Source organism: Neovison vison, chromosome 13, assembly GCF_020171115.1.
Source record: "Neovison vison isolate M4711 chromosome 13, ASM_NN_V1, whole genome shotgun sequence".
Classification (NCBI taxonomy): Eukaryota; Metazoa; Chordata; class Mammalia; order Carnivora; family Mustelidae; genus Neogale; species Neogale vison.
In genome coordinates this window covers 102,273,160-102,297,104 of record NC_058103.1, presented here as the reverse complement: position 1 = coordinate 102,297,104, position 23,945 = coordinate 102,273,160, and the positions used below count along the sequence as shown (strand labels likewise).

The 23,945-nt window shown below is 42.2% G+C and overlaps 1 protein-coding gene across 2 annotated transcripts in view; it reads left to right on the top strand.

Annotated features, from left to right (window-relative positions):
* The window catches only part of ANXA2 (annexin A2), a 44,144-nt gene extending 20,476 nt beyond the window's left edge, over positions 1-23,668 (top strand). For both annotated transcript variants that reach the window (XM_044231375.1, XM_044231376.1), the window contains exons 4-13: positions 7,745-7,839; positions 11,441-11,554; positions 14,571-14,661; positions 15,596-15,675; positions 17,042-17,101; positions 19,146-19,239; positions 19,815-19,910; positions 20,394-20,452; positions 21,823-21,945; positions 23,304-23,668. In XM_044231375.1, the coding sequence (XP_044087310.1) occupies positions 7,745-7,839; positions 11,441-11,554; positions 14,571-14,661; positions 15,596-15,675; positions 17,042-17,101; positions 19,146-19,239; positions 19,815-19,910; positions 20,394-20,452; positions 21,823-21,945; positions 23,304-23,363 (872 nt within the window). In that variant the 3' untranslated portion in view covers positions 23,364-23,668. The remainder of the gene's footprint in view (positions 1-7,744; positions 7,840-11,440; positions 11,555-14,570; positions 14,662-15,595; positions 15,676-17,041; positions 17,102-19,145; positions 19,240-19,814; positions 19,911-20,393; positions 20,453-21,822; positions 21,946-23,303) is intronic.
* The last annotated feature ends 277 nt before the right edge of the window (positions 23,669-23,945 follow it).

Genomic DNA, 23,945 nt, shown 5'->3' with positions numbered 1-23,945 from the left:
GATTCAGAAAGGTGGCTTCGCTCCTAAGGGGGTAGGGGGGAAAGCCTACCAGAACCCTTAAGTCTGAGGGACAGTATTCTTGTGAGAAAGGTCCCTGTGGCTCACACGGCCCAGGCCTTCCCATTCTCCTGTACTGGAAAGGAGGAAGGGAACCTTTTCTTCACTGAGGCCTTTCCCTTTGTGATTAAGTTTACTTTGGACTGAGTTCTCGTCTTACTGCAGTGCTGGGAACAAAGAAGGACCAGTGCTGAGTCACGGCCACCTTTGCTCTGAGCACAGATTTTCAGATTTTCCTCAAAACAATCTTTGTCTGCACTGGTGTATAGATGCCAAACCTGAGCCAAAAAGTCCATAAAACATGGGTGAAGGAGTCCCTGGTGCCTTTCTAATGGTAGGCATTGGCTTTTATTGCCTGCCTCTCAGATCCTTTTTTTTTTTTTTTTTTTTTTTTTTGTAAAAACTGGTACCTCTTTCCCCTGAGGAAATTGGACAGTTGCTGCCACCCAAGGACACTGGGTATAGTAACCAGATTCTTTTCTGGTGTCTGCAGTGCTAAGGCAGTAAATATTAACTTCTTCACTATCAATTGAGTTAAGGGTGGGGATACTGGTTTCTCTTGCATCTGTTTAGATTTTAAAATTTTCTGTCTCATGAGGCTAATAAAGTAGCCGGGCACAAAATGGTGCTTGCATTTTGCATATCAGCCTTCATTTACAATTTGATTTGGTTTGAATTTTGGATGCTGGCCTACTTTGTGTTTTCCTGCTGGTCCTGTGGAATATTTCAGAACTATAATTATGCATGGAAGGCAGACAGGGTTCTAGATTATTGAACATACAGTCAGGTGGCCAAATAGAGGGCACTGAAATCCTTCCTAAGGGTCTCAGCAGAGGTGAGATCAGAGCAGAATGGAAATAGAAAAAATTTGATTTGGGGACCAAATGTTCTTCTCAGGCACTTAGCTAAACCACACTTGGCATGAGTCAGGACCACAGCCACACTGTGCCAGTCTTGGGAGAGGTGCTGGTCTCCCCAGCCCCCTCCTACCCCATGCAGCCCTTTTTTTCTCACTCATCTCTCAGGCAGCTGCCACAGCCTTGAAACCAGGCTGGCAATCTAATGTTGTGCTAATGGCAGAAGTGTTCCCCAAGCCCCCGTTGCCCTCCACTTTCATTGACCCCAAACAGAATACAACCAAGAGGCAGGCCTGCGACAGAGGAGCTAACTATGGAGAAGGTAGTAGACATGGTCTGAGTCATTAACTGGGTCCGTCCTTTCTGCATTTGCCTAAATGTTCTCATAATCTCTTTTACAGAGTGAGAAACTGAGGCACAGGGAGGTAACTAATGTGCCCAGATAGTATAGTTCTGAGCCCCACATCATTTCTGAAGCATTTCTGAAGCCGCTGATCTAGATGCCTCCCCTTTTCACCTGTCCCCCACGTGAATGTCCAGCTTCTGGTGGGACCCTCTGGATCCAGAGAACTCACGGCTGCTGAGTGATCCCCAGGAGTGACTTCGAGAGCAGGAATTCCAGGCCAGGCAGCACTGTGACTGATGGTGGGAAGGATATTTTGGGCAACTGTGTGTGTACCTCTCTGTCCCTGAAGTCACTTCCAATAGACAGATGGCTTGTTGGCATATTAATTTTGTTGGGAGGAGCTGCCCCTTTCTCACCATGTTGTTAATGTCTATCCATGGAAGAGCATTTCTAGCTCTTTCTGTTGAAAAAAACCTCAGTTGGGCTATCTCTTCAGTGGCCATGCACTATTAGTGGGTAACAAATCCTTATCTACAGATGATTAAATATTTATATGTTTAGATATACTAAAGAGTAAGTCCAGTTCTATAAACATATGGACGTGTTACTGTCCCAGATCCTGTTTGGGAACTATTTGGGAGAGTGTGGTATGAAGAAGTATAAAAGTATAATTTCGGAAAGGTACTAGCATGACTCATAGAGATAGGGATGAACACATCAAACATTTATTTAACTCAAAGGAGGTAAGACTGGTTCAAGGAACATTTGAAAGACTGGGTGTTAATAGGCACTGAGGGAAGAGTGTTGAGTTAGGACTGCTGGCGAGACCATTGGTATCCTACAGGGCACTGAAGCCATAACCTTTAGACCATAATCTCCAAGTTAACTTGTAACCCTGCAGAGCTTGTGGCCCACAGTAGTAAGTTGAGTGAGAGCATACCCTAGAGACGCAGTCTTGGATTGCCCCGTTAGCCACGCTGGGAGGCCCCTTTATAGCTACTCTGTTTTCCTCTTGCCTTATTTTTAAATTTTGGGTACTTTTTTATAACAGGAGACAGGATAGCCCAATGCAGGGAGCCCAGGTCTTGAATCCTGGTTTGAGTCCCAGCTCTGCAAGTGACTTGCTTGTGTGACCTTGGGCCTTCTATGAGCATTTATTTCCTCGTGGGTAAAAATGAGGATGACAGTAACACCTGTCTCTTATGGATGTGGTGAAATTACATGGTAGAATTGTGTAAAGCACTTAGTAAATGCCTGGCACATAGTAGGTGTTCAGTGAGTGACTGATGCTATTATAATAAGCAAAATCCACACCCATGGATCTCCTCTCTGTGGCCTGCCACTGACCTTCGTGTTGCAGAGATTATTTCTTCTGAGGTTTGATACCCATATCCCCAGTAATCTAAGCTGAGGCATGTTTTTTCCCATCATCTAGATAAGGAATCTTTTTTTTTTTTTTTTTGACCAGTCAGCCATGCCCTGAGGGCCTCCTGAGCCTTCATGAAACAAAATGAAATCCATTTTCTTTGTGCAGTCAGTGTGTCTTGGCAGATGTGAGTCAGCATCCTGTTCAGAATGGCCTCTTGGTTCCTTGCCATGGACAATAAAGACACATTTTCCCTGGAATGCCAGATGTGGAGCTGACTTGGGGTTTCCACCCGTAGAGAAGGGGAGGAAACTCCAGGAGGCTGATTTTGTGATTTTGGAGTTAGCATTATGTTAGACTGCAAATGTTCTTTTCGTTTGAGAATTACAGTGGACGGTTTAAGGGACCCGAGACTCCAGAGTTTCCTGCCGAGCTCTGCTGTCAGCAGCGCCTCCCTGTGGTATCACTTGGCAGAGGTGTCAGTGTTCAGTGAGCTTGCAGGTGTTTTTTCTTACCTGGGTTATTTGGACAAAGGGAAGCATTACTTTCCCTGAAATTGTAATCGACTCTGCACCTCACAGGAGCAATTGGTAGAAGTGACTTAAAAGTCTTCTATCTAAGCAGCGTGCTGACTGCCTCATGTTGACTGGCATTCAGAGCAGTGACTGACCTTCCGGAGGCCCCAGCTAAAGAGTGTTGTTGGAAACATTTTTGTAGTTAGGTGATATACTTCCTTTCATTTTCATGAAAGGAACGAATACTGATGAAATTTACTGTGTTGTATCCCTTCAGGAGCCAAATTTGTGTCTTCGTTCCTTACCAATCTTAAAATTTTTAACTTCTGTCGTTTTGAGAAGAAATTAAAAAAAAAAAAGCTGCCTGAAACACAGAACTTACTGTGTTTTCACCCACGTTTTATAGGAACCCCTATCTGTATCACTGTTTCCCATTGTCAGCCTTTGCTTAGGTTACTTTGACTTTCCACATGAAATACAAGAGGAGTAGGATGGGAAAAGGAACATTATTCAGGTTTGTTGCTTTTTTTCTTTATGCTCTTGCCCTGACCGCCCAGTTTCTTTTAGGCCCTGGGCCCCTTCTGCCCAGCAACTGCTTCCGTATGCACTGAATGAGATCTGAACATGGGAATCCAGAGGGCCAGAGCCTCATCTTCTGGGCATCTGCACCTATGTTAAAGTCATTAAATATAAAGCTTTCCTGGTGTCCTGGCTCTTGCTATGCCTTGTTGACAACGACTGTGCTGACATAGGTGGCTGAGTGCTCAGTAATCATCCTTCTGGCCCCGTCCTGGGCAGAAGTGGTGAGAAACCGGATGACCCTTGTGGCTTCAACCTGCACTGAGCTATTTTCCACAGGAATAAACTGCCTCACCAATTATGATAGCAGGTTGAGAGGAAGCAGCAGTGTTCTGAAGATAAGATGGTTAAATACCACTGGCAGAAATGTATATTCTGGTGGTCCGACACAGGACATGCCTTAAGTGGTTTGACTAGGCAGTTGATCCAGGGGTCCATGATCCCCCCCCCCCAGTTCCATTTGAAACTTGCAGACAGTGGTATGAGAGAAATAGCTTATGTAGGTGAGGTTCTTAGAAGGGGGAGGGGGAGTCCACTGGCAGAAATAGCTCCCGTGTCTTTGTAGTTGCTGGTATTAGCATTTGTGTAATGGATCCGATTGTTCATGTGAAGGGGTCCCAGCATGTTGGATGTTGCATCTCAGCAGGCTATTCGCTTGGTAAATAATTTAAGTAAAATACGTTTAGATTCCCTCAGACTATCATAGTTGCTGCCACCTATGTGAGATCCAGGTTAACCACTCGGGCTCTTTACAGGGATTTCCAATAATTGGATTGAATTCTGACTCTGTTGGCTGGATGCTTAGCTGCTGTGAACAGAAAGGCAAAAAGCTGTCTCACTGACTCTAAGAGTGTGGGACTACACTGCAGTCAGTGTAGTGAACTCGTCAGGTGTTTTTTTCTTACCTGGTTTACTTGGACAAAGGTAAGATTTTCTGGCCCTAAAATTTTAGGCGACCCTGTCCCTCATAGAAGCAGTTGGTAGAAGTGACTTAAATCTCTATGTAAGCAGATTTCTAAAGATCTTTGCATTCCTCATGCTTATCTGTCTCTGTTGGTGATTCTCAAATAAAAAGTGACCAGAGAGCTGGTTGAAATGCTGTTTGCTTGGTCCATAGTTCTAAGGAGGCTTTAATCAGTAGATCTTAGGTGTGGCCCAAGGGACTGTGTTAGTAACTGCCTCATGGGATTCTAATTCAGGTGGGCGTCTGACCACATTTTGACACAAACATAAACTTTGCATTTGTTTCCAAGGGAGAATTATTTTTGTGGGTCAGTGTTGGTGTGTGTTCAGGTCAGCAGTTCCAAAATTGCTTTCAGAAAATACTAGATTTGAGGTTGGAAGATATGAATGATTTTGTTGTTCTCTGGCATTTTCAGATTTGAGGAAGAAGGGTTTTTGGTTTTTTTTTTTTTTAAAGATTTTATTTATTTATTTGAGGGAGAGGAGAGAGAGAGAATATGAGCAAGGGGAAGGGGCAGAGGGAGAGGGAGAAGCAGTTTCCCAGCTTGGCAGGGAGCCAGATGTGGTGCTCCATCCCAGGACCCTGAGATCATGACCTGAGTTGAGGGCAGAGGCTTAACTGAGTGAGCCACCCAGGTGCCCCTTGAGGAAGAAAGTTAAGTAGGAAGCAAAAACACGTTTATGGTTTTCCTAACATGAAATTAGAGTCATAGAATATTTAAGAGAGAGTGAGAGAGAACACATGTAGGGGTAGGCCTGCAGGTTTGTATCTGTTAGTGTTTCATGGAAGCTGAACTGGAGGTCATTGTTCAAGTGCCTTACTTGTGCAGATGTAGAAACTGAGATCCAAACAGGCCAGATGTTTACACACGTAATAGTTTCAGTTTCTCGAGCATCAGCTTCTCCATCTATAAACTAGGAAGAAGGCCTATCCTTACTGGGTAGCTATAAAGAATAATAAAGCAATCTGTGTTAGGATGTTGCAGAAACCAAAGAGAATTATATAGATGTTGTAATTATTATGCATATTGTGTTTTATTCTAATTGAAGTATGTAGAACCATGCTGGGATTCTCTCAAGGAGAGGTCACTAGTTGATTCTAATCAATGACTACATGTCATTCACAGTGTATGTAAAGAATCTTTTTTATGGCATTATGGTGAACTTTGAAAGTATATATAATCAAAAGAAAGAAAACTTTACAGTGTCCATAAGTCCATAATTCTACCACTCACATGATCACTATTAAAATTTTGTTATAAAGGCCTCTATTTTCTTGTTCATGCACATGTATTTTACAAAAATTGAGTTATACTGTATATATTGCTTTGCCACTTGTTTTGTTTTACTTAACAGCATATCATGAACATCTTTCCATGTCAGTTAATATTTTATGCCATCATTTTTTTTTTAATCTTTTTTTTTTTTTTTAAGATTTTATTTATTTATTTGACAGACAGAGATCACAAGTAGGCAGAGAGGCAGGCAGAGAGAGAGAGGAGGAAGCAGGCTCCCTGCTGAGCAGAGAGCCCGATGTGGGCCTCGATCCCAGGACCCTGAGATCATGACCTGAGCCGAAGGCAGCGGCTTAACCCACTGAGCCATCCAGGCGCCCCTATGCCATCATTTTGAATGACTGTAGTATCCTATTATTGGGACAGAAGAACATTTATTTAACCAGACTCTTATTGGATTTAGGGAGCGTTTTCCCTCTTTTTTGATACTATATATAATGCTGAAATAAGCATCTTTGCAACTGAATCTCATATATAGCAATTGTAATTCTCTGTTGACATTGGTCCTCTAAAAATTGGAGGTAAAGTTAAATAGATGCTGCACTTAAGTGATTAATGTACTGGTATGAAATCACTCTGAAATGAGTATATAAATACAAAAATAAATGTTACCTATTTTTATACCCAGAAAATCTAACTTGGCACATTTTGATCTAACACATTTGAGGGTTGAGGGTACCCTCTCTGTCAGTTTGTTCATTGCCTCTGCCTCAAAGCATTACAGTTCTGATATTTCTGTTGCTTGGGGACTCCTGATTTCCTTTAGGTCAGGCTGTTTGCCATTCACATGTAACCTTGTGGACTTAGCTCCTCTCTCCCTTGCCCAAGAATTACCTATCCAGTTATGGCAAAGACTCTTCCTTTTATTAAAAAAGGTATATAATCGGATGTGAGGGAGACCTTTCATTCTCTGAATTCTTAAAATCAGGCTTTCTTCAGTTAAATGGCATTTTAGGAGTATTTCTGATACAAAATTGGAAACTTTCAGATACAAGAAGGCATTGCTTATCTTTGTAAATACACATGTTCCAATTAAAATAGGTACTAAAATATTTTGGTGGCACTTCAAAACTCCCAATTTAGATTTAATTTAGATTAAAACACTTACTCTTTTTAATAAAGTTATAAAATTGATTATTAAAGTTGCCTATTGAAGATTAAAGGCAGTGGCACATTTATTTTCCTTAAAAAACAATTTAGTCTTCAATAAGTATGATTGTATTAATCAATTATGCTATTAAAATACAACTGCCATATTAAATCTGATTCATTTGTCATGACAGTTTCTATAATTATAGAAATTATACCTAGCTGCTTATATAGCCGTAATCCTGCAATAAATATAAATAATTGTCTCTATTAATTCAGTTCACAGTTACTGTCTATTAAATCCCCGGTTAATGGCAATTTGGGAACCTTCATTTAAAATCCTCCTAAATCTTTGTTGTTCCGTCTGGCTGCCAAAGCCCCACAAACACACCTCCTACGGTTGATTCCAGAAACCAGTTTATGAATAAAATAGTTTTTTTAAATGCAGATATTCAAAAGGTCCATTTAGGTTTGAGGTTTACAGCTGTTAGGATAAAAATTGGGTAAACACATTTGGTGGAGGGTACTGACATGGAGGACAACACTTGATGTCCTGATATTTTGGTTTGAAAAACAGTACATAAGTTTCAATTTGATAAACTGCTTAAAACCCTCAGTGTAAGCCCAAAGGACTAGAGCACATGGGTGATAACTGTTCTCAACTTATATTTCCATAGGTGTGGATGAGGTCACCATTGTCAACATTTTGACCAACCGCAGCAATGAACAGAGACAGGATATTGCCTTCGCCTACCAGAGAAGGACCAAAAAGGTATAAGCAATTTCAGGGGTGGGGGGCATTCCTTTTAGAATTTCACTTCCTTAGGCATTGCATTTTCTTTTTATGGATTCTGGCTTGTCCCGGCAAGAGCATTCTAGAACTCTTGGGTATCCAAGGTTTTCCTCTTACATCCTTGTAAGAGTCATCACTCATATTCATGATCCCTGGAGTGCTTGGAGCTCATCCATAAAGACCATGCCCTTTTCCAGCCAGAGGGTGTGGAGGGCGCTCTGCTGGGAACATAAAGTTAGAAGCGACTGGGAACATCAACAATAGCAGGTATCGTTTCTAGAATGCTTACTCTGTGCCAGGCATGTAGTTCTGACATGTAGCAACTCACTTCATCTTTATGACTTCTGCTAGCTCTTGATAAGATGTTTCTAATTTAATCTTAGGACCCTAGCCTTTAGTTAGCATTGATCCTGATAGGCTCTCCTGACTCTTAAAATAAATACTTGAATTCTTAAGAGGTTTGCTGCAAATGGGCTTAGTTAGTAGTTCATTTGGTCTACTAGGCTATCTTCAACATGCCATGCTCCCACTATTTAAAGAGTCTTTGTGTGCTTTTTCCCTTGCTTGTGCACTAGTGGTTAAGGAACAACCCAGCATTTGTTCGTCCTTTATTTTGTTGCAGTGTTAGGAAATTTTATTTTTAAAGGATGGGATGCTTTATTTTTAACTTCTTGCTATTAAAAGCTTTTGATTTATTCTTGGACAGTGCAGTAAGCGTGGCTTCCTGCAGCTTCTGTTTGACTTAATAGCTTTCACTCGTAGCCACAGTGGAGGTGAGCTGGAAAGATTCTGGAAAAGACATTTCTTTTCTTGGGGTTGACATGACCACCAGGGTTCTGAGAGTTGCAGGTCAAGCCCTGCTATGGCTCCCACCCCTACCTACTCAAACAGTTGGAAAGGACATAAATAGGGAAGAATCCGGCTTCTCTCATCTTACGTGCATTAAAATTCTTTTTCCAACTAGACTTATATAATCTTTTGTAGTGAGGCATAGAGGGGAGTGGGACCTGGTAGGGCTGAGTTCCAGTTGGAACAAAAGGCTCACTTCTTTGGATAGTGTGCTTATAGTTGCTCCTTCATTTGTCACTTACAGAGTGGGGTATTCGAACACACTTAGGTGTGTACACACATGTGTACACAGAAACACAAAAGCCTGGATCTCGATTTCAAATTAGATAGATGGAGAACAAAGCTCTTACATACTCTGTTGGATGGAAGATATTACCAGAATCATGATAGTGTTCGCTGACCACACAGGCTTTGTTTGTGTTGGGGACTGCTTACTGTCCTACTGATTTTTTTTTCTCCTTCTTCTTCTTCTTCTTAAAGAAAGGGAGAGAGTGGGGAGGAGGGGCAGAGGGAGAGGGAAGGAGAGATTCATAAGCATGCTCCACACCTAGCCCAGAGCCTGAGGCAGGACACAATCTCAAGACCCTGAGATCATGACATGAGGCAAAGTCAAGAATCCGAGGCTTGGGATGCCTGGGTGGCTCAGTTGGTTAAGCAGCTGCCTTCGGCTCAGGTCATGATCCCAGCGTCCTGGGATAGAGTCCCACATCGGGCTCCTTGCTCGGCAGGGAGCCTGCTTCTCCCTCTGCCTCTGCCTGCCTCTCTGTCTGCCTGTGCTCTCTCTCTCTCCCTCTCTTTCTGACAAATAAATAAATAAAATCTTTAAAAAAAAAAAAAAAAAGAATCCGAGGCTTAATCAACTGAGCCACCGAGGCACCCCTGTCCTACTGATTCTTGATGTCTCCCAGTCTTAGGCTAAGGAATATTGTCATCATGTATAGAAAGATACATAAATTACTTGAGATCATTTCTGAAGGAGATTTTGGAAGCAGAACATTAGTGTTTTGAATGAGTTGTTTGCATAATCAAGGAGAAAGCTCTGTGTAGAGAGTACACTGGGGTATGGACTGTGGCTGCCTTTGTTGTGAACCTTGAACAGCATAGGCAAAGCTAACAGAGGTGGAGAGGAACTGAGGAAGAGGATTGATCTTATGTTTTTTTTTTTAAGGTTTTATTTATTTACCTGACAGACAGAGATCACAAGTAGGCAGAGAGGCAAGTGGGGGGTGGGGGAAGCAGGCTCCCCGCTGAGCAGAGAGCCCAATGCGGGGCTCGATCCCAGGACACTGAGATCATGACCTGAGCCGAAGACAAAGGCTTTAACCCACTGAGCCACCCAGGCACCCCTGGTCTTGTGTTTTTTTCCACATTCTGTCAGATGCCAAATTTTCCAGATAAGGAATGGTAATGTTTTATTTATCAAACATTTCTGGGATTTCTGTTATATGCAAAGCCCGGTCCTAGACATCATAAGAGACAGGAAGTTCAATGCCAATAGGAGTTTATAATAGAAGTGGAAGACATCAGTAGGCACCCAAATGCTATTTGAAGTTTGAGCAGAGAATGAATGGGTAGAGGGGTGTCAAGGGTAGGCTAAGTTTAGAATGACCTAACCTCGAATTTCCAAATTAGAAAATTGGTGCTATAATTGGAAGGTGTTGCTTTTCAAGTCCCTTTCTAAGTGCTGTGTGTTACTAGGACACCAGGAATCAGAAGATAGTAGGTGGTGGAAGACATGGGCCAGGTGATTTCCAAGATCCATCCCAGTTCTCACTGCCTAGGAATGATCTGAGAAGATTATCCCAGACTGCACAACACCTCCCGGCACCTGCAGATACTTCTAGGAGCTAACCGTTATAGACGCCCTGGGGTGCTGCAGGCAAGCAGGAGAAAAAGAAGGGGAGAGAATAGGAAGGAAAATGTGAAAAGAAAGGAATATAATTGCAATAGGAGAATTCAGGCATCACTCAGTGCTCATGATGTGTAGGAAGTTTAAACGCCAGTTTAAGGGGCTGTAAAATGACCCATTGCATTGGGGTATTTGTCTCTATACATGGGGGTTGAACTCAGACCTCTGACATAACAGTCTATGTTGAGACAGTGGAAACCTTAAAAAACAGTACAGAGCAGGGAAACCAAGGAGGTGAATGCGGGACTTCAGTCTCCCATTGTCTCTGTCAACTCTATCCCAATTTGATGTGGACGGATAGATGTTCTCGCAATCTGGGATGAAGCATTTTGCTTAGGAAAGCTTCGTGATCCAACTTCCACCCATGGTGGGTCTTATGGTTCCTCCAGAGACTTTTAGGAGGTGCAGTTGCACCAACATCTTTTACTCTAACCACCTTCTTAGTAGAGGCCTTGACCTTGAAAAGTGCCTTATCTTCCATGAGTGCTTATCACTTGCAAGTGTGCTGTGAAGCACCCTCACACTCCTAGCTTTCTGAGGAATTGCATACTGCCCTGGTTTCTTTGTATTGACTGGGAGAAGATGGCTCAATCAGCTTGGATGCTAAGGTATTTTTGTCAGAGCAAAGGCCGATCTTGTGGCTTTTGACATCAGAGTCTGTGGAAGGGAATGCGGTTGAGACCGTTGGGTCTGCGATCCCAGAGTGGACAAGGAATCACAATCCATTTTACAAACACATCCTGCTTTTGTTTTATTCACCAGTTTTAAAGGGAATATTGGTTACCAATCACATTTTCCATGTTCTTGCCCATTTTTCTGAAGGAACTTGCATCAGCGCTGAAATCAGCCTTGTCCGGCCACCTGGAGACAGTGATTTTGGGCCTATTAAAAACACCTGCTCAGTATGACGCTTCTGAGCTGAAAGCCTCCATGAAGGTAAACATGTGTGAGATGCAATCTCTGTCAAATCTGCCATTAATATTTGTGAATTACAGCTCTCTGGGTATAATTAGGTGATTTTCAGTTTTGTTGAATTCTCATTTGGTACCATTTTTTTTTTCTAATGAACTGAAGCTATAAGTCTCAGGATTTGTACCAAAAATATTTCAATTACTCTTTTTAAGACTGTAAAGAAATTTCATGATGCTGGGAAGTCAGTTATCCAGCTGCTACTGCTTGGCACCTGGGCAATTGGAATACCATTTGGAAAAACTACTTCCTTGATTACACTTCCTCCTTAAAAAAAGATTTGTTGTGATATTAAGGCAAAAGTAAAACTCATAGCTTTTGTCAAGTGAAACTTGCAAATTCTGCCCATATTCTCTCGGGTATTTCTTCTTCTGTCCTTCTCCTGTCAGTCCCATTGTTTAATTCAAATTTGGGCAAATCAGGACATTACAGTACATATAAAGGGTTGTTTCAGGTTGTAATTAGTACCTGTGTTTTGTTCAAAGTATTATAGCGCAGATTATCTCTTTTGTTTATTTTTTGTTTTTGTAAAGTTATTTGGAATTTTAGGTTACATTAGGCAGTAGAAATTCCAGGTTAGAAAATCCCTGAATTCTGTGTGTACCTAAAACATCAAGTATTATATAAATGTGATAGAGGCATAAGCATAATGCATTTTACGGGAAAATATAACCCTTTCTATAGTATGTGCCTGCAACTCTTTGAGTAATCTGATACTGCCCTCTGCTGATAAAACTTGGTAAAGTCCCGAGTAGGGGGGAGAGCCGCAGTTCTCATTTTTTATTCGGAGTCCAGTTGCATTTTCTGTGATGCTCCTGTTTCTTAGTTATAAGAGACCAAGCTATAAGCCTTTCACCAGAGCTGATGTCACAGTTCATGTCATCTTTTTCCCCAGAGAGCACCTCGAGAGTGAGGCAGCTTCGCATACCAGGCATTTCCATCGCCCAGGACTTGATAGCTTAGGGCTGCTGCAAAATTTGTTGGGGAATCTCTTTCTTCCTTCAGTTCTTCAGCCTAACCCAAGCTCTGCTCAGTTTATTTGAGCAGACTGGCTCTGAGTTTCCCAAGTAGGCTATATTGCAGTGAAGGTAGATGATGAATGACGAAATGTCACCAACATTTAATGATCCTGCTTGATAAAAAGGACAGTCCTGAAAACCAAATCTTGGGTTTTCTGGAGCCATGGATGAGTTAGACTCTCCTAGGTTTCTTCTGACCATCATCACTTCAGATCAGTTTATCTTACTTTCGTCAAAAATCTATTTAGTTGTGATGTGTGCAATTTTACTAGTATCTTTTACTCGGTATTAGTGACTTGAAATGGACCTGTCATTTGAATGGAGCCGTCATTCACCACTGTAATCTCTGTAACTGGGCCCAATGAAAGGTGCTTTGACTACTGAATCTTTGACCTTGTGCCAGCTCTCCCATTAGCTGTCACAGTTGAGTACCCTTCTGAAATCCATAAAGCTCGAAGTGACATTAACTGAACTATGCTTTTCAAAAAAAAAAAAAAATCTGTTTTGACTTCTGGCAATACCAGTGGCACTACTGGCCATATGTTATGGTAGAAGTTGCCCTTGTGATAGGACAATCTGTGGGAAGCACAGGCCAAGTTTTGGAAATTGCCAAGGTCACCTCTGAATACAGAGATAAAAATACTGTTAGAATCCTCAGATGTTAACACTGGTATATCAGCAGTGAAAGAAAACATCTTATATCACCACACGTGTTTTACATTTCAACAGCATCAGGATATAGCATTTCTTCCAATGCAGTATCATTTTTAGACTATATTTCTATCATCTTAAGATTGAAAACCTGCCCCTAACATATTTGAAGGCACTTAGTCACTCTATAACATGTGTATAGAATGTTGTGTAGACCTTTTGCTCAGGTAGGAAGAAAGTATGGCTGTGCCAGAACCTCTACATATCATGATTTAAAACTCTGAAAGAAGAGGCATTGGCTCATAGATTAGATAAAGAATAAAATTCAAAATTAACCATTAACCTGAGGTTTAGCTTATATTATACAAACCGCTTTTCAGGGGTGTATAAACTCTAATAAGTTTAATTAATAGCTGACACACTTTTCATGTGGATAAGTTTCTTATTGTATTAACACCTTATAATTGATTTACATTTTAAACAGTTGTAATTCTACTTAGTTCAAAGTAATATTTCCATATTCGGAAAGAGAAGTATTAGAGAATCCTGATTATTAAATCTTGACTTTGATCATGAAGCCAGCTTTGAAATACATGTTTCATTGAGGCCTTTCAAGCTTTCTGGCACGTTCAAAAGTGTATATATTAAATTTGAATACATCACCCATCAAATTCTTCTTCCTTAATAAAGTGTTGGTGTCTAGGTTTATTTGGCAGTTCATTATTTCCTTTTGCTTCCTTAAAATGCCTGAAGAGTGCATAGTAATCAAGCAAAAATGGAAGTACAAGAATAAAATTTTTAACATTAACCCAATTTTACATTTCAAAGAGGTAAAGCTAAAAATTTTATCTTATCTGTACATTTCCCTGGTAAAAGACTTATTCTATTCCAGTGATGCTGACTGCAAATGACAACAAACTCTCTATATTCCCTTATTTTATATTACTGAGCAGAATTGTTTAGTAAGGAAAATTTTCCCATCTATTAAAATAATTTGAAAAATAGAGAAATAATAGGAGGAAGAAAAAGTTACTCATTCTGTAAACCCATTACCAAAAGGCAACTGTAGTGACATAGTTGAGCTCATATGTATCACTTGTATCATCTTTTATTCTTGTGAAGCCTTTTTTTAAGAAATAGAAAATAACATTACATTGTGCTGTGGAGGACAGGACAGATCCCCCCACTAAGAATATGGAAAGGAGCTTGCTAACTGACCCAATCCAAGTTTGCAGTTTCCTGATTGAGATCAGAGAAGTACACTAATGGCTAAGAGGATTTTCCCTGCTGATGTCTTTTGCCTGGTTTCACAGGGACTGGGGACTGATGAGGACTCCCTCATTGAGATCATCTGCTCAAGGACCAACCAAGAGCTTCAGGAAATTAACAGAGTCTACAAGGAAAGTGAGTAGCCCTAGTTCTTTGATGCAGCTTCTCAGCCCAATGTCTGTAACCTCATCACGGCTCCCTGGATAGTGTTGGGGGCAGGATGTCTGGATTACCTATGCAGAAGTGCTGTCTGGACCATCCAGGGGTTTGCCATGGTCCAAGTCCCTCCACCTTCTTGGGGCCTGTGTTGGTAATTACATTCCACTAGACCGTCTATAAAAGGATAGGCAGGAGGGGAAAGAGAGAATCAAAAAGAATTTTTTTGTAAAGGGTCTGATGGGAGGCATAGAAAGCATGTACTTGGATTTAATGTACTGGGTGCTTCCCACTCTCTGCTTAAGATGTTCCCAGCTCTGGATTGTGGATAATTATTGCAAGAGGCATGTGGCTTTATGTGCACCAAGCACTAGAGGAGGCTATGGGTGGAATCAATGATGCAGCTTACATGTGTAGCTGTTACTAGGTTTCAACGTAGAAGCTATTTTGAATAATAAAATACAGATTCATTCAAAAGTACTCTCTAGTTCTTACTAATTTTGCCAATGTGCATTTTCTCGTTCAGTGGATAACAAAGCACAGTTGGGGTGTGTGTGTGTCTGTGTGTGTGTAGCCTTCCAAATTTTTTCATTTTGAAAGTGAGTTTTCACAGTTCAGTTTGGGAAACAGTATTCTAGCTACGAAAGAGGTCACTGATCAAAGGTGAGCTTGAGGATGCCTGATTTGATCTAGCTCTATCTCCTGTCACTGATAATAACATTTGGCTCTGATTTTATGAGGCTAAAAATCATAAAATAAATCATGGACCATCTGCCCTCATTTGGGTGGATATGTCCATGCTGCCACAGCTGTTTCTGCTTCTCAGAGGCGTAGTGCAGCAGGGGCGGTTGGGGTGGGTGGGTGGCTGGCTGCACAGGCAGGAAGCATAAAACCAGATGTGTTGTTTTCCAAGTGTACAAGACTGATCTGGAGAAGGACATCGTTTCTGACACATCTGGTGACTTCCGCAAGCTGATGGTTGCCCTTGCAAAGGTTTGTTTCCGGTTTATTTCTTTGTCCTTGTTTCCTCCCAATTAAGGTCCTGTACCTCATTTTATACCTGGCATCGAATTAGCTCAATCCTCTGCCTGCATCAGAATCTCCAGCTGCATTTCTGACAGGGGGTTTGCACTGTTGCTGCAGAGTTGTCATTTTTGTATAATAGGATTTCTTATCCTGGGAAACCGCATGGTCAGGTGGACTTCGGGGCCAGAGGAGGAATAGGCAGCTCTGAAGTCCTGGCCTGGATTATGTGCCAGCCCTTACCGCATGACTTGGGGAAGGTCACTTTGCCTCTGTCAGTGGCCACATAGGACCCAGTGGGAAGGGATCCTCTTGTTTTTCTTTCCTTCTCTCTGCTCTCACTTCTTCTGAGAGGGTTTGCCTAGGTAGTCCTTTGCTTGGAGAGGGGATCTTTGTTTGCTAATGCTAACACAGAAACCTGAATGAAGGACATTTCCCTTCTGAGTCCGAGTCCTGACCAGTGTGCAGTTCAAGGCCTGTGTGCTAGAGGAAGGAAGAGAAAATATTTTCTTCAGGAACCTCAGTGACAAATGATTGATTGGTAACGCTGTCTCCTGCCTGCTCACATACCTGTTACTGTAGCAACTCCGTACAGCCTTCCCCGCCAGTTCCTCACCCTGCATCCCACCAACCACCCATCTTCCTGGAGTCCACTTTCAGTAATTCACTCCCTTGATCAAAGCCCATTTCTGCCACCAAATCGGAACTTTTACTGCCTTGAAAACTTCCCTAGACCCTGTCCCTTCCTCACTTCATCTTCCTTCAAGGATTCCTTCCTGCTTACCTTCTGCTCTATCTGCCCTGTGGCGTGCTCAGCCTCTCTCTGTACTGTTCCTGCTGTGGGGAATGGCTTCCTCCTCCTCCCCTTTACCAGCCTCATTGACTCAGGCCTCAGTGTGCACCTCAACCCTATACCGTTGTCCACAGACTTTGCTGACAGTAATGACAGATCTGTCCCTTCTTCTGCATTTTATGTCTGCATAAGCCATGGATCACTGTGTTGTTTTACCTTTTAAAGATCCATGCTTATTTTTCCATCTGGATGGTAAGCTCTTTGAGGGAAGGAATTAAACACCATTAGTGCTTTTTTTTGAAGGTAGAGGGAATTCTAGAAAGTGCTTGTCCCAGGAGGGTGTCCCCCTACCCCCACTTCACTACCTCAGTTATTTACTAATCTTTGGTCTTATCTAGACTTGAAAGTGAAGAAAAATTTTAAATGTGTGTGTGTGTTCCATAAATTAAATAATGGTTTTCATGAGTTGGAGAGAAGAATGAAATTTTCAACATTAAAATACACAAAAAAACCTATTTGATGTTCTTTTGTTTTCTTCTGTAGGGTAGAAGAGCAGAGGATGGCTCTGTCATTGATTATGAACTGATTGACCAAGATGCTCGGGTAAGTGTTAAGGTTCTTGTTTGAGTTTCTGTTTTCTAGCAGGTCTCTAGTCTATACAATAGTTATCGATCCTCTGTAACAATTTACCTCCAAACTGAGTGGCTTACAACAAGAACACATACATCTCTCAGTTTCTGTGGGGTGTGGCTTACCTGGGTGGTTCTACCTCAGGTCTTCTTATGAGGCTAGGGTCAAAATATTGACCAGAGCTGCATGTTCTGAGAGCATGACAGCTTCAAGAGGACCTAGTTTCAGGATCACCCAGCCATGTGAATGTTGGAAGGAGGCCTTGTATTTCTCTGCCTGTGCTTTTCTAAGGGCCTGCTTGAGCATCCTTGTAACATGGCAGCTGGCTTTCCCAAGTGAGTGAGCCAAGAGAGAAAGCAAGGAGGAAGCCAAATGCTTGTTATCATCTAATTTCAGGAATCACAGTGTCACCTTTTTTTTTTTTTTTTTAAGATTTTTATTTATTTATTTGACAGAGAGAGAGAGCGTGCAAGAGGGGGAGCAGCAGGCAGAGGGAGAGGGAGAAGCAGGCTCCCTGCTAAGCGGGGAGCCTGATGTGGGACTCAATCCCAGAACCCTGGGGTTATGACCTCAGTCAAAGTCAGACCCTTAATGACTGAGCCACCCTTAGACTACCCTTCACTACTCTTAGAAGTGAGTCACTATGGTGTAGCCTGTAGTCAGTTCAAAAGGAAGCTGGTGCCATTTTTGGAAGGGAGAAATGTCAAAGAATTTGTGGGCTTCATTTTCACTTTCTGGGAATAGTAGTTATTTTAAGATAATCCCTCTTGATGCTGTTGTTAATTACGGGACCAGTACCTGACTCATGTGCTTATTTAGGCTTTACTTGTATGGAAGTACCAGATTCTGCAGGGTGTGATAAGACCGTGTGCACTCTTGTGCATTTGCTACAAATAAACACCAATAAACAACATGGCAGAGTGGAAGAAGACACTATATGCCCTTTCTGGTGTGGGAAAAGGGGAAGAGTAAGGGAGACCCTACTTTTCTGGTTGAATAGCACTTCTGCTGGTTATAGTGCCATAATCACTAAGAACTGTTTGTTAAGCTAATTCAGATCACTATGAACTACATACCTTTCCCAAACAGTTGTCAACTATCTCAAGGCATTTTATAAGAGTTTCAGAACAAAATTAATTTAAACTTATTTTGGTTTTAAAATTCAGTATGTTTTGAGGTACCTGGATGACTCAGTGGGTTAAGCATTCAACTCTTGGTTTCAGCTCAGGTCATAGTCTCAGGTCATGAGATCGAGCCACACTTTGAGCTCCATGCTTGGCACAGAGTCTGCTTGATATTCTCTCTCTCCCTCTTCTTCTGCTCCTCCTCTCTTTCCCACTCTTCCTCAATAAATAAATAAAATATTTAAAAACTAAAATGAAATTCATTATGTTTCACAGCACCTTTAACAGGAGGTAGAGAAGTGTTTTAAATAAAGTAATATTAGTTAGGTTTCACAACTTCTAGATAATGGGTGTTCACTGAACGAATATCTTATCCTCGTGTAAGTCTTTCTCCCTCCCTCCTTGCCATTCTTAGCTTTCTTAGCACTTGTAGCTCCTAACTTTTCCAGAAACTAAAAATGAGACTTCCTGAGTCTCTAAGAAATGTGGGTGTGGATACCTGATCTGTAGCTGTCTTCAACAGACAACCATTAGCTTATTTGCTATCAAAAGTACCAAAGGAAGGAGGGCTGGATGTGCTAAGGAGCATTTGCTTGTTCTTCTGCATAGGAATAGAAGTGCTTGGTTCTTCCTTTGTCAATCAAGGACGTAGATGTGTGTGTACAGCACACACCTCACAAACAATCTAGTCTCATGCTGTGTTTGCGCCTAAGGAAGACTGCTCTTAATTAAGACTTTTGACTTAAATACAACATATTTGCCCGTGTCTTCAGCACAGTCATCCTTCTCATTTGGCATTTTCAGTGTATGGGTTTTGAGTTTCTTTGCATGATATTTTTTATGACCTTACCCTGGATCGTGTAGTCAGCTTTCTTGGTTGGTTGTGCTTGTAGGATCTCTACGATGCCGGAGTGAAGAGGAAAGGAACTGATGTACCCAAGTGGATCAGCATCATGACTGAGCGGAGTGTGTGTCATCTCCAGAAAGGTGGGTTCTATACTGAAGAAGTCTTCAAGCCTATGGATGGTCCCCTCAGCCCAGTTTGCTGGTTATCTGTGTTGGGGCACGGGTCTGCCAGAACGAAGTTCACTCTCTACTTTGCGCCTCATCATCTTATCCATTTTTCTATCACCAGATCCATTTGCCCTTCTCTTCCATTTTGGATCCTACTTTCTCCTAAATATTTTCCATATTTGATGCTTTAGCTGCTCCTTCTTGCCCAGGATCATTTTATCTTGCCATATTTGTTGAAGTAATGGACTTTCCTGGGCTCTGTGTAATGTTTCTCACTGCTTCCAAACAGAATAGTTTCCACTCAGAGTTAAAGATGGTCAAAATATGTGGCCCAGGCAGTGCCATTCAGGACAGATGCGGTACAGCTGTCCCAAGCCAGCCAGTGCCGTGTCAGCTCTGGTCCACCATGACAACCCCTAACACTCTAAGATGCTGTGATGATCCTCATTTGCTTATTTATTTTTACCATGGTGCATAAGCATGTGAGTGATCACTGACAGCTTTGATTAGTGGCTCTGTTATTATAATTACTTTTTGCTTTTCCTCAGTATTTGATAGGTACAAGAGCTACAGCCCTTATGACATGTTGGAGAGCATCAAGAAGGAGGTCAAAGGAGACCTGGAAAATGCTTTCCTAAACCTGGGTAAGCAAGTGTGCCTCCCCCACCACCCCGGCCCATTGCTAGTGGACATGAGCTTTCAGGAAATTGTGCCACAGAGGAAGTGACCAGTGGCTGTCCTGTTCATTCAAGTGTTTTTGGGACAGGTGGCTGCTTTACCTGATTTGGGTTGTTGTATATAATCTTCACTGTATAAACGTAAGATACAAAACTAAGGAGGGCTTGAAGCTGGTAGAGTGGGGAATTGCCCAGGAAGAAAAAGATGCCAAGAAAAAGGGTTCTGTCAGGGAAACTCATATTTCCACATTGGTTTTTGCAGCCCTCAGGGTCCCCACATTTAAAATGGCGGCGGAACTGAGTTTCAGAGGACCCCAGTTTTCCCTTAGTTTTTCCCCTTTTGCAGCCCATTCCTGTTATGTTAGATCATCTTGTTTGCACCCTGACATCTGGGCCTCAGCCCTCCCTGGTGAAGAAAGGAGCAGCTGACCCCTTTTCTTCTTTCCACAGTCCAGTGCATTCAGAATAAGCCCCTGTATTTTGCTGACCGGCTGTACGACTCCATGAAGGTAAGGGGAGCTAGCTGAGAGGTCCATGTTTACACGCTAGGCTTTTCTTCTCTTGTGCCCCCAAACCAAGTCTCCTTGACTAGTGGATAGTGGAGGGTCCCCACTGTCCAGGTGCCGGAATGTACTGGTCAGCCGTGGTTGCGTCTGACGGGTGAGAAGACTACAAGTCCGGCTTCTCTCTCTGTCTCTCGACTACTTGAATATGTGTTTGTGTGCAGGTAGAAAATAAAATACCAGATGGTAATCATGTCTGATTCCCGCTTAAATTTCTCAGGGATTGCCTTCCATTACCCCAGAGTAAAGACAGGCAAGGAAAGGAGAGATTACCAAGAAGTCATGGTAATCTATGCCCTAGATATTGTGCTACTTATTTCATCTGAAATCATTACCAAAAAGCCCTTGTGGCTTGTGTTATTTTCTTTATAGATCAGGAGACTGGAGCTCAGAAAGCTTCAACTAGCTTGATGTTACATAGCCACATGGGAACTTGGGTCTGTCTGACTCTGAAGGCAGCCCTACAGCTACCTCTTGAATGGACTGTATCTTCCCACAATCCTGGCCCATATTCTATGCCTCAAATGTCCCTTGTGATTTCTGGTTTCCTGGCCCTTCTTCCTGGATCAGCCCTTGTCCACTCCCATCTCCTTCTCCCATCTCCCTCGGATTCTCTGTCAGCTAGCACCTGTTCCTTGGTGCCTCTGGTCTGAGACTCTTGAGAGTAAACTCAGTTGTCTTTACTGTTTATACTATTCAAAATGGCACAAAGCGGTTTTTTTTTTTTTTAAGCCCTGTGAGCCAGGAACTGTTTGTTACATATGGAAACTCGCACACTTCTTAAACTGAGCCGCGCTGTCGTTAGGGTTCCTACAAGTTTATGGGGTGAACATAGTGGGGCTTTGTGCTGATTTCATCCTAGTGTGTTTGGAATTCCAAGATGCTCATCTTTCTTCCTCCCTCCCTCCCTCCCTCCCTTCCTTCCTCTCTCCCTCCCTTCCTCCCTTCCTCCCTCCCTTTCTTTCTTTCATTCTTTCTTTCTTTTTTTGTTTTTTTTAGAGAGGGAGTGAGGGAGGGGCAAAGGGAGACAGCGAATCTCAAGCATGCTCCATGCCCAGTGTGGACCCCAACTCAGGGTTCAGGTTGATGACCCCTGCGATCTTGAGGTCAGCTGAAATCAAGAGTCAGATGCTCAACCAACTTAGCCACTCAGGCACCCCAATATGATCATTTTTCTTAAAGAAATAGTTTCATCATTACCTTTGCAGCTTCTTAGAGGGAAGCATTAAGAACTCAGATGAGTTCCATCTATAAGAAAACTTATTGGATTAACATTGTCAGTGAATTGTAACTTGGAACATCAACTTGACTTTCAGGGCAAGGGGACTCGTGATAAAGTTCTGATAAGAATCATGGTCTCTCGCAGTGAAGTGGACATGTTGAAAATTAGGTCTGAATTCAAGAGAAAGTATGGCAAGTCCCTGTATTACTACATCCAGGTAAGCCCTACGGTGATGCGTTGGCCCTGCCAGGCCATCCAGAAGGCCCTGGCTCCGTGGGCCGGGGGTCTGTCAGAATGATGACAAAGGTGGTGGTTTTCTCATTCATTGGGAAGAGATGCTGGTCATCAGATACCAAGGGTTTATTTTGAAAGTGCCATTTGTGACTTGTCTTAGAATCTTCCAGAGACAAGCAAAGATCTTATACTTCCCGCATCTGCTATTCTATAGCGATAATTGGTGTTCACGACAATAATCACGTAAGACTTGCTGAAGAGCTAGACATTCTGAAGAGCCTGAGATCAATTAAATTTTACATTTTTATTATGCAGTTCACCCTCGCACAACACAGGTTTGAACTGCACTGATTGACTTACGATTTTCTTTTGATAAATACAGTGTAGTGCTATAAATGTATTTCCCTTCTGATCTTAATAATATTTCCTTTTATCCTCTGTACTCTATCATAAGAATATAGTATATAATACATAGAACAGACAAAATATGTGGTAATCAACTGTTTATGTTACTGGTAAAGCTTCTGGTTAAAGCTTATTAGTAGTGAAGTTTTTGGGGTGTCAGAAATTTTATGTGGATTTTTGTCAGGGTGGAACAGGGGCATGGGTTGGCACCCCTCAGCCTTCCATTGTTAAACAGTCGACTATTTCCATTTTTTCAAAGTCCTCTGTGACAGACCTGGCAATGTTTAGTTACTCAGAACTTCCATTTCTTTCATCAATTTAGTCTCTGTTTGGAGAGACGAAGCCTTTGAATGCAAGGAGGGGCTGCTCACAGTGGCCCCCAGCTGGGTATTTCAGACAGACATTGCAGCCCCCCTTTTCCAAAAGACCCTGAAAATTTCAAAGGCATGTCAATGGTTACCAGGGATGAATTTTGAGATGGGTTTGGTATACCCAGGTTTTTTAGGGCACACATTTCTTCACTTCACTATCTTATTCCCACATGACCTTAAGAATCCCAGAAACAGCATCGTGAGGTGGGAGAGGCCCTTGTTTTCTCTGAAAGTGTTAGGGGAGGTGAGAAAAATGGTGGTGCTTGCACGACCTTACTGCAGGAAGAGCAGGCTGGCTTGTGTGGGCCTGATTCCTTGCTGCGTGAATCCCTAGTACCTCAACTTCTCTCTTATGGTCATGGCACTAGAAGGTCTCCCCGGGCCAGACTCCCCGAGGACCTGCTGATGATGGCTTAGGTCTTGTGGCTAGACAGGTCCCGCAGAGCATTCTCTTTGCTATTACTAGGGAAGGCTCTATGAGCATTGAGCCTGTTCTATGCTATTCACAGAGTTGGGGTCCTTGCTTTGATTACTGATTTTCTTTTTTCTCCTTGGCCATTTGTAGCAAGACACGAAGGGCGACTACCAGAAAGCGCTGCTGTACCTGTGTGGTGGGGATGACTGAGGCCCACGACGGTTAAGCATCCAGGAGTGGTGCTCCTTTGTTTCCAGCTAACAATTCTAGAAAGTAGCTTATGACTAATAGTCCCCTTGCGCCCATCCCTGCAGGGATGGCGTTAGTATCACCTGCTCCCCATCCTTATTGCAGTTGCCTAAGCATTGCCTGCCTCTCATGTCTAGTCTCTCCTTTTAGCCAAAGAAATGAACATTCCAAGGATTTGGAAGTGAAATCTATGATGTGAAACACTTTGCCTCTTGTGTACTGTGTCATAAACAGATGAATAAACTGAATTTTTACTTTATAAACAAGTACTTTGTTGACCTTGCTTTCAACTTAATTGTTAAAATCAAACAAGCTTAAAAAATAAAATAAAAAGTAGAAATCAAACATGTGTAAGGGCTATATTATTCAGCTGGTAAAGCTGTCCCCTGGAGGAATAAAGCTCTAGAACTCAGCTGTCTGATATGGTAGCCACTATCCAGATGTGGCTGTTTACATTTAAATTAATGTAAATGAAATAAAATTAAAAATTCAGTTCCTCAGTCACACTCCACATTTCAAATGCTCGATATCCACATGTGGTTA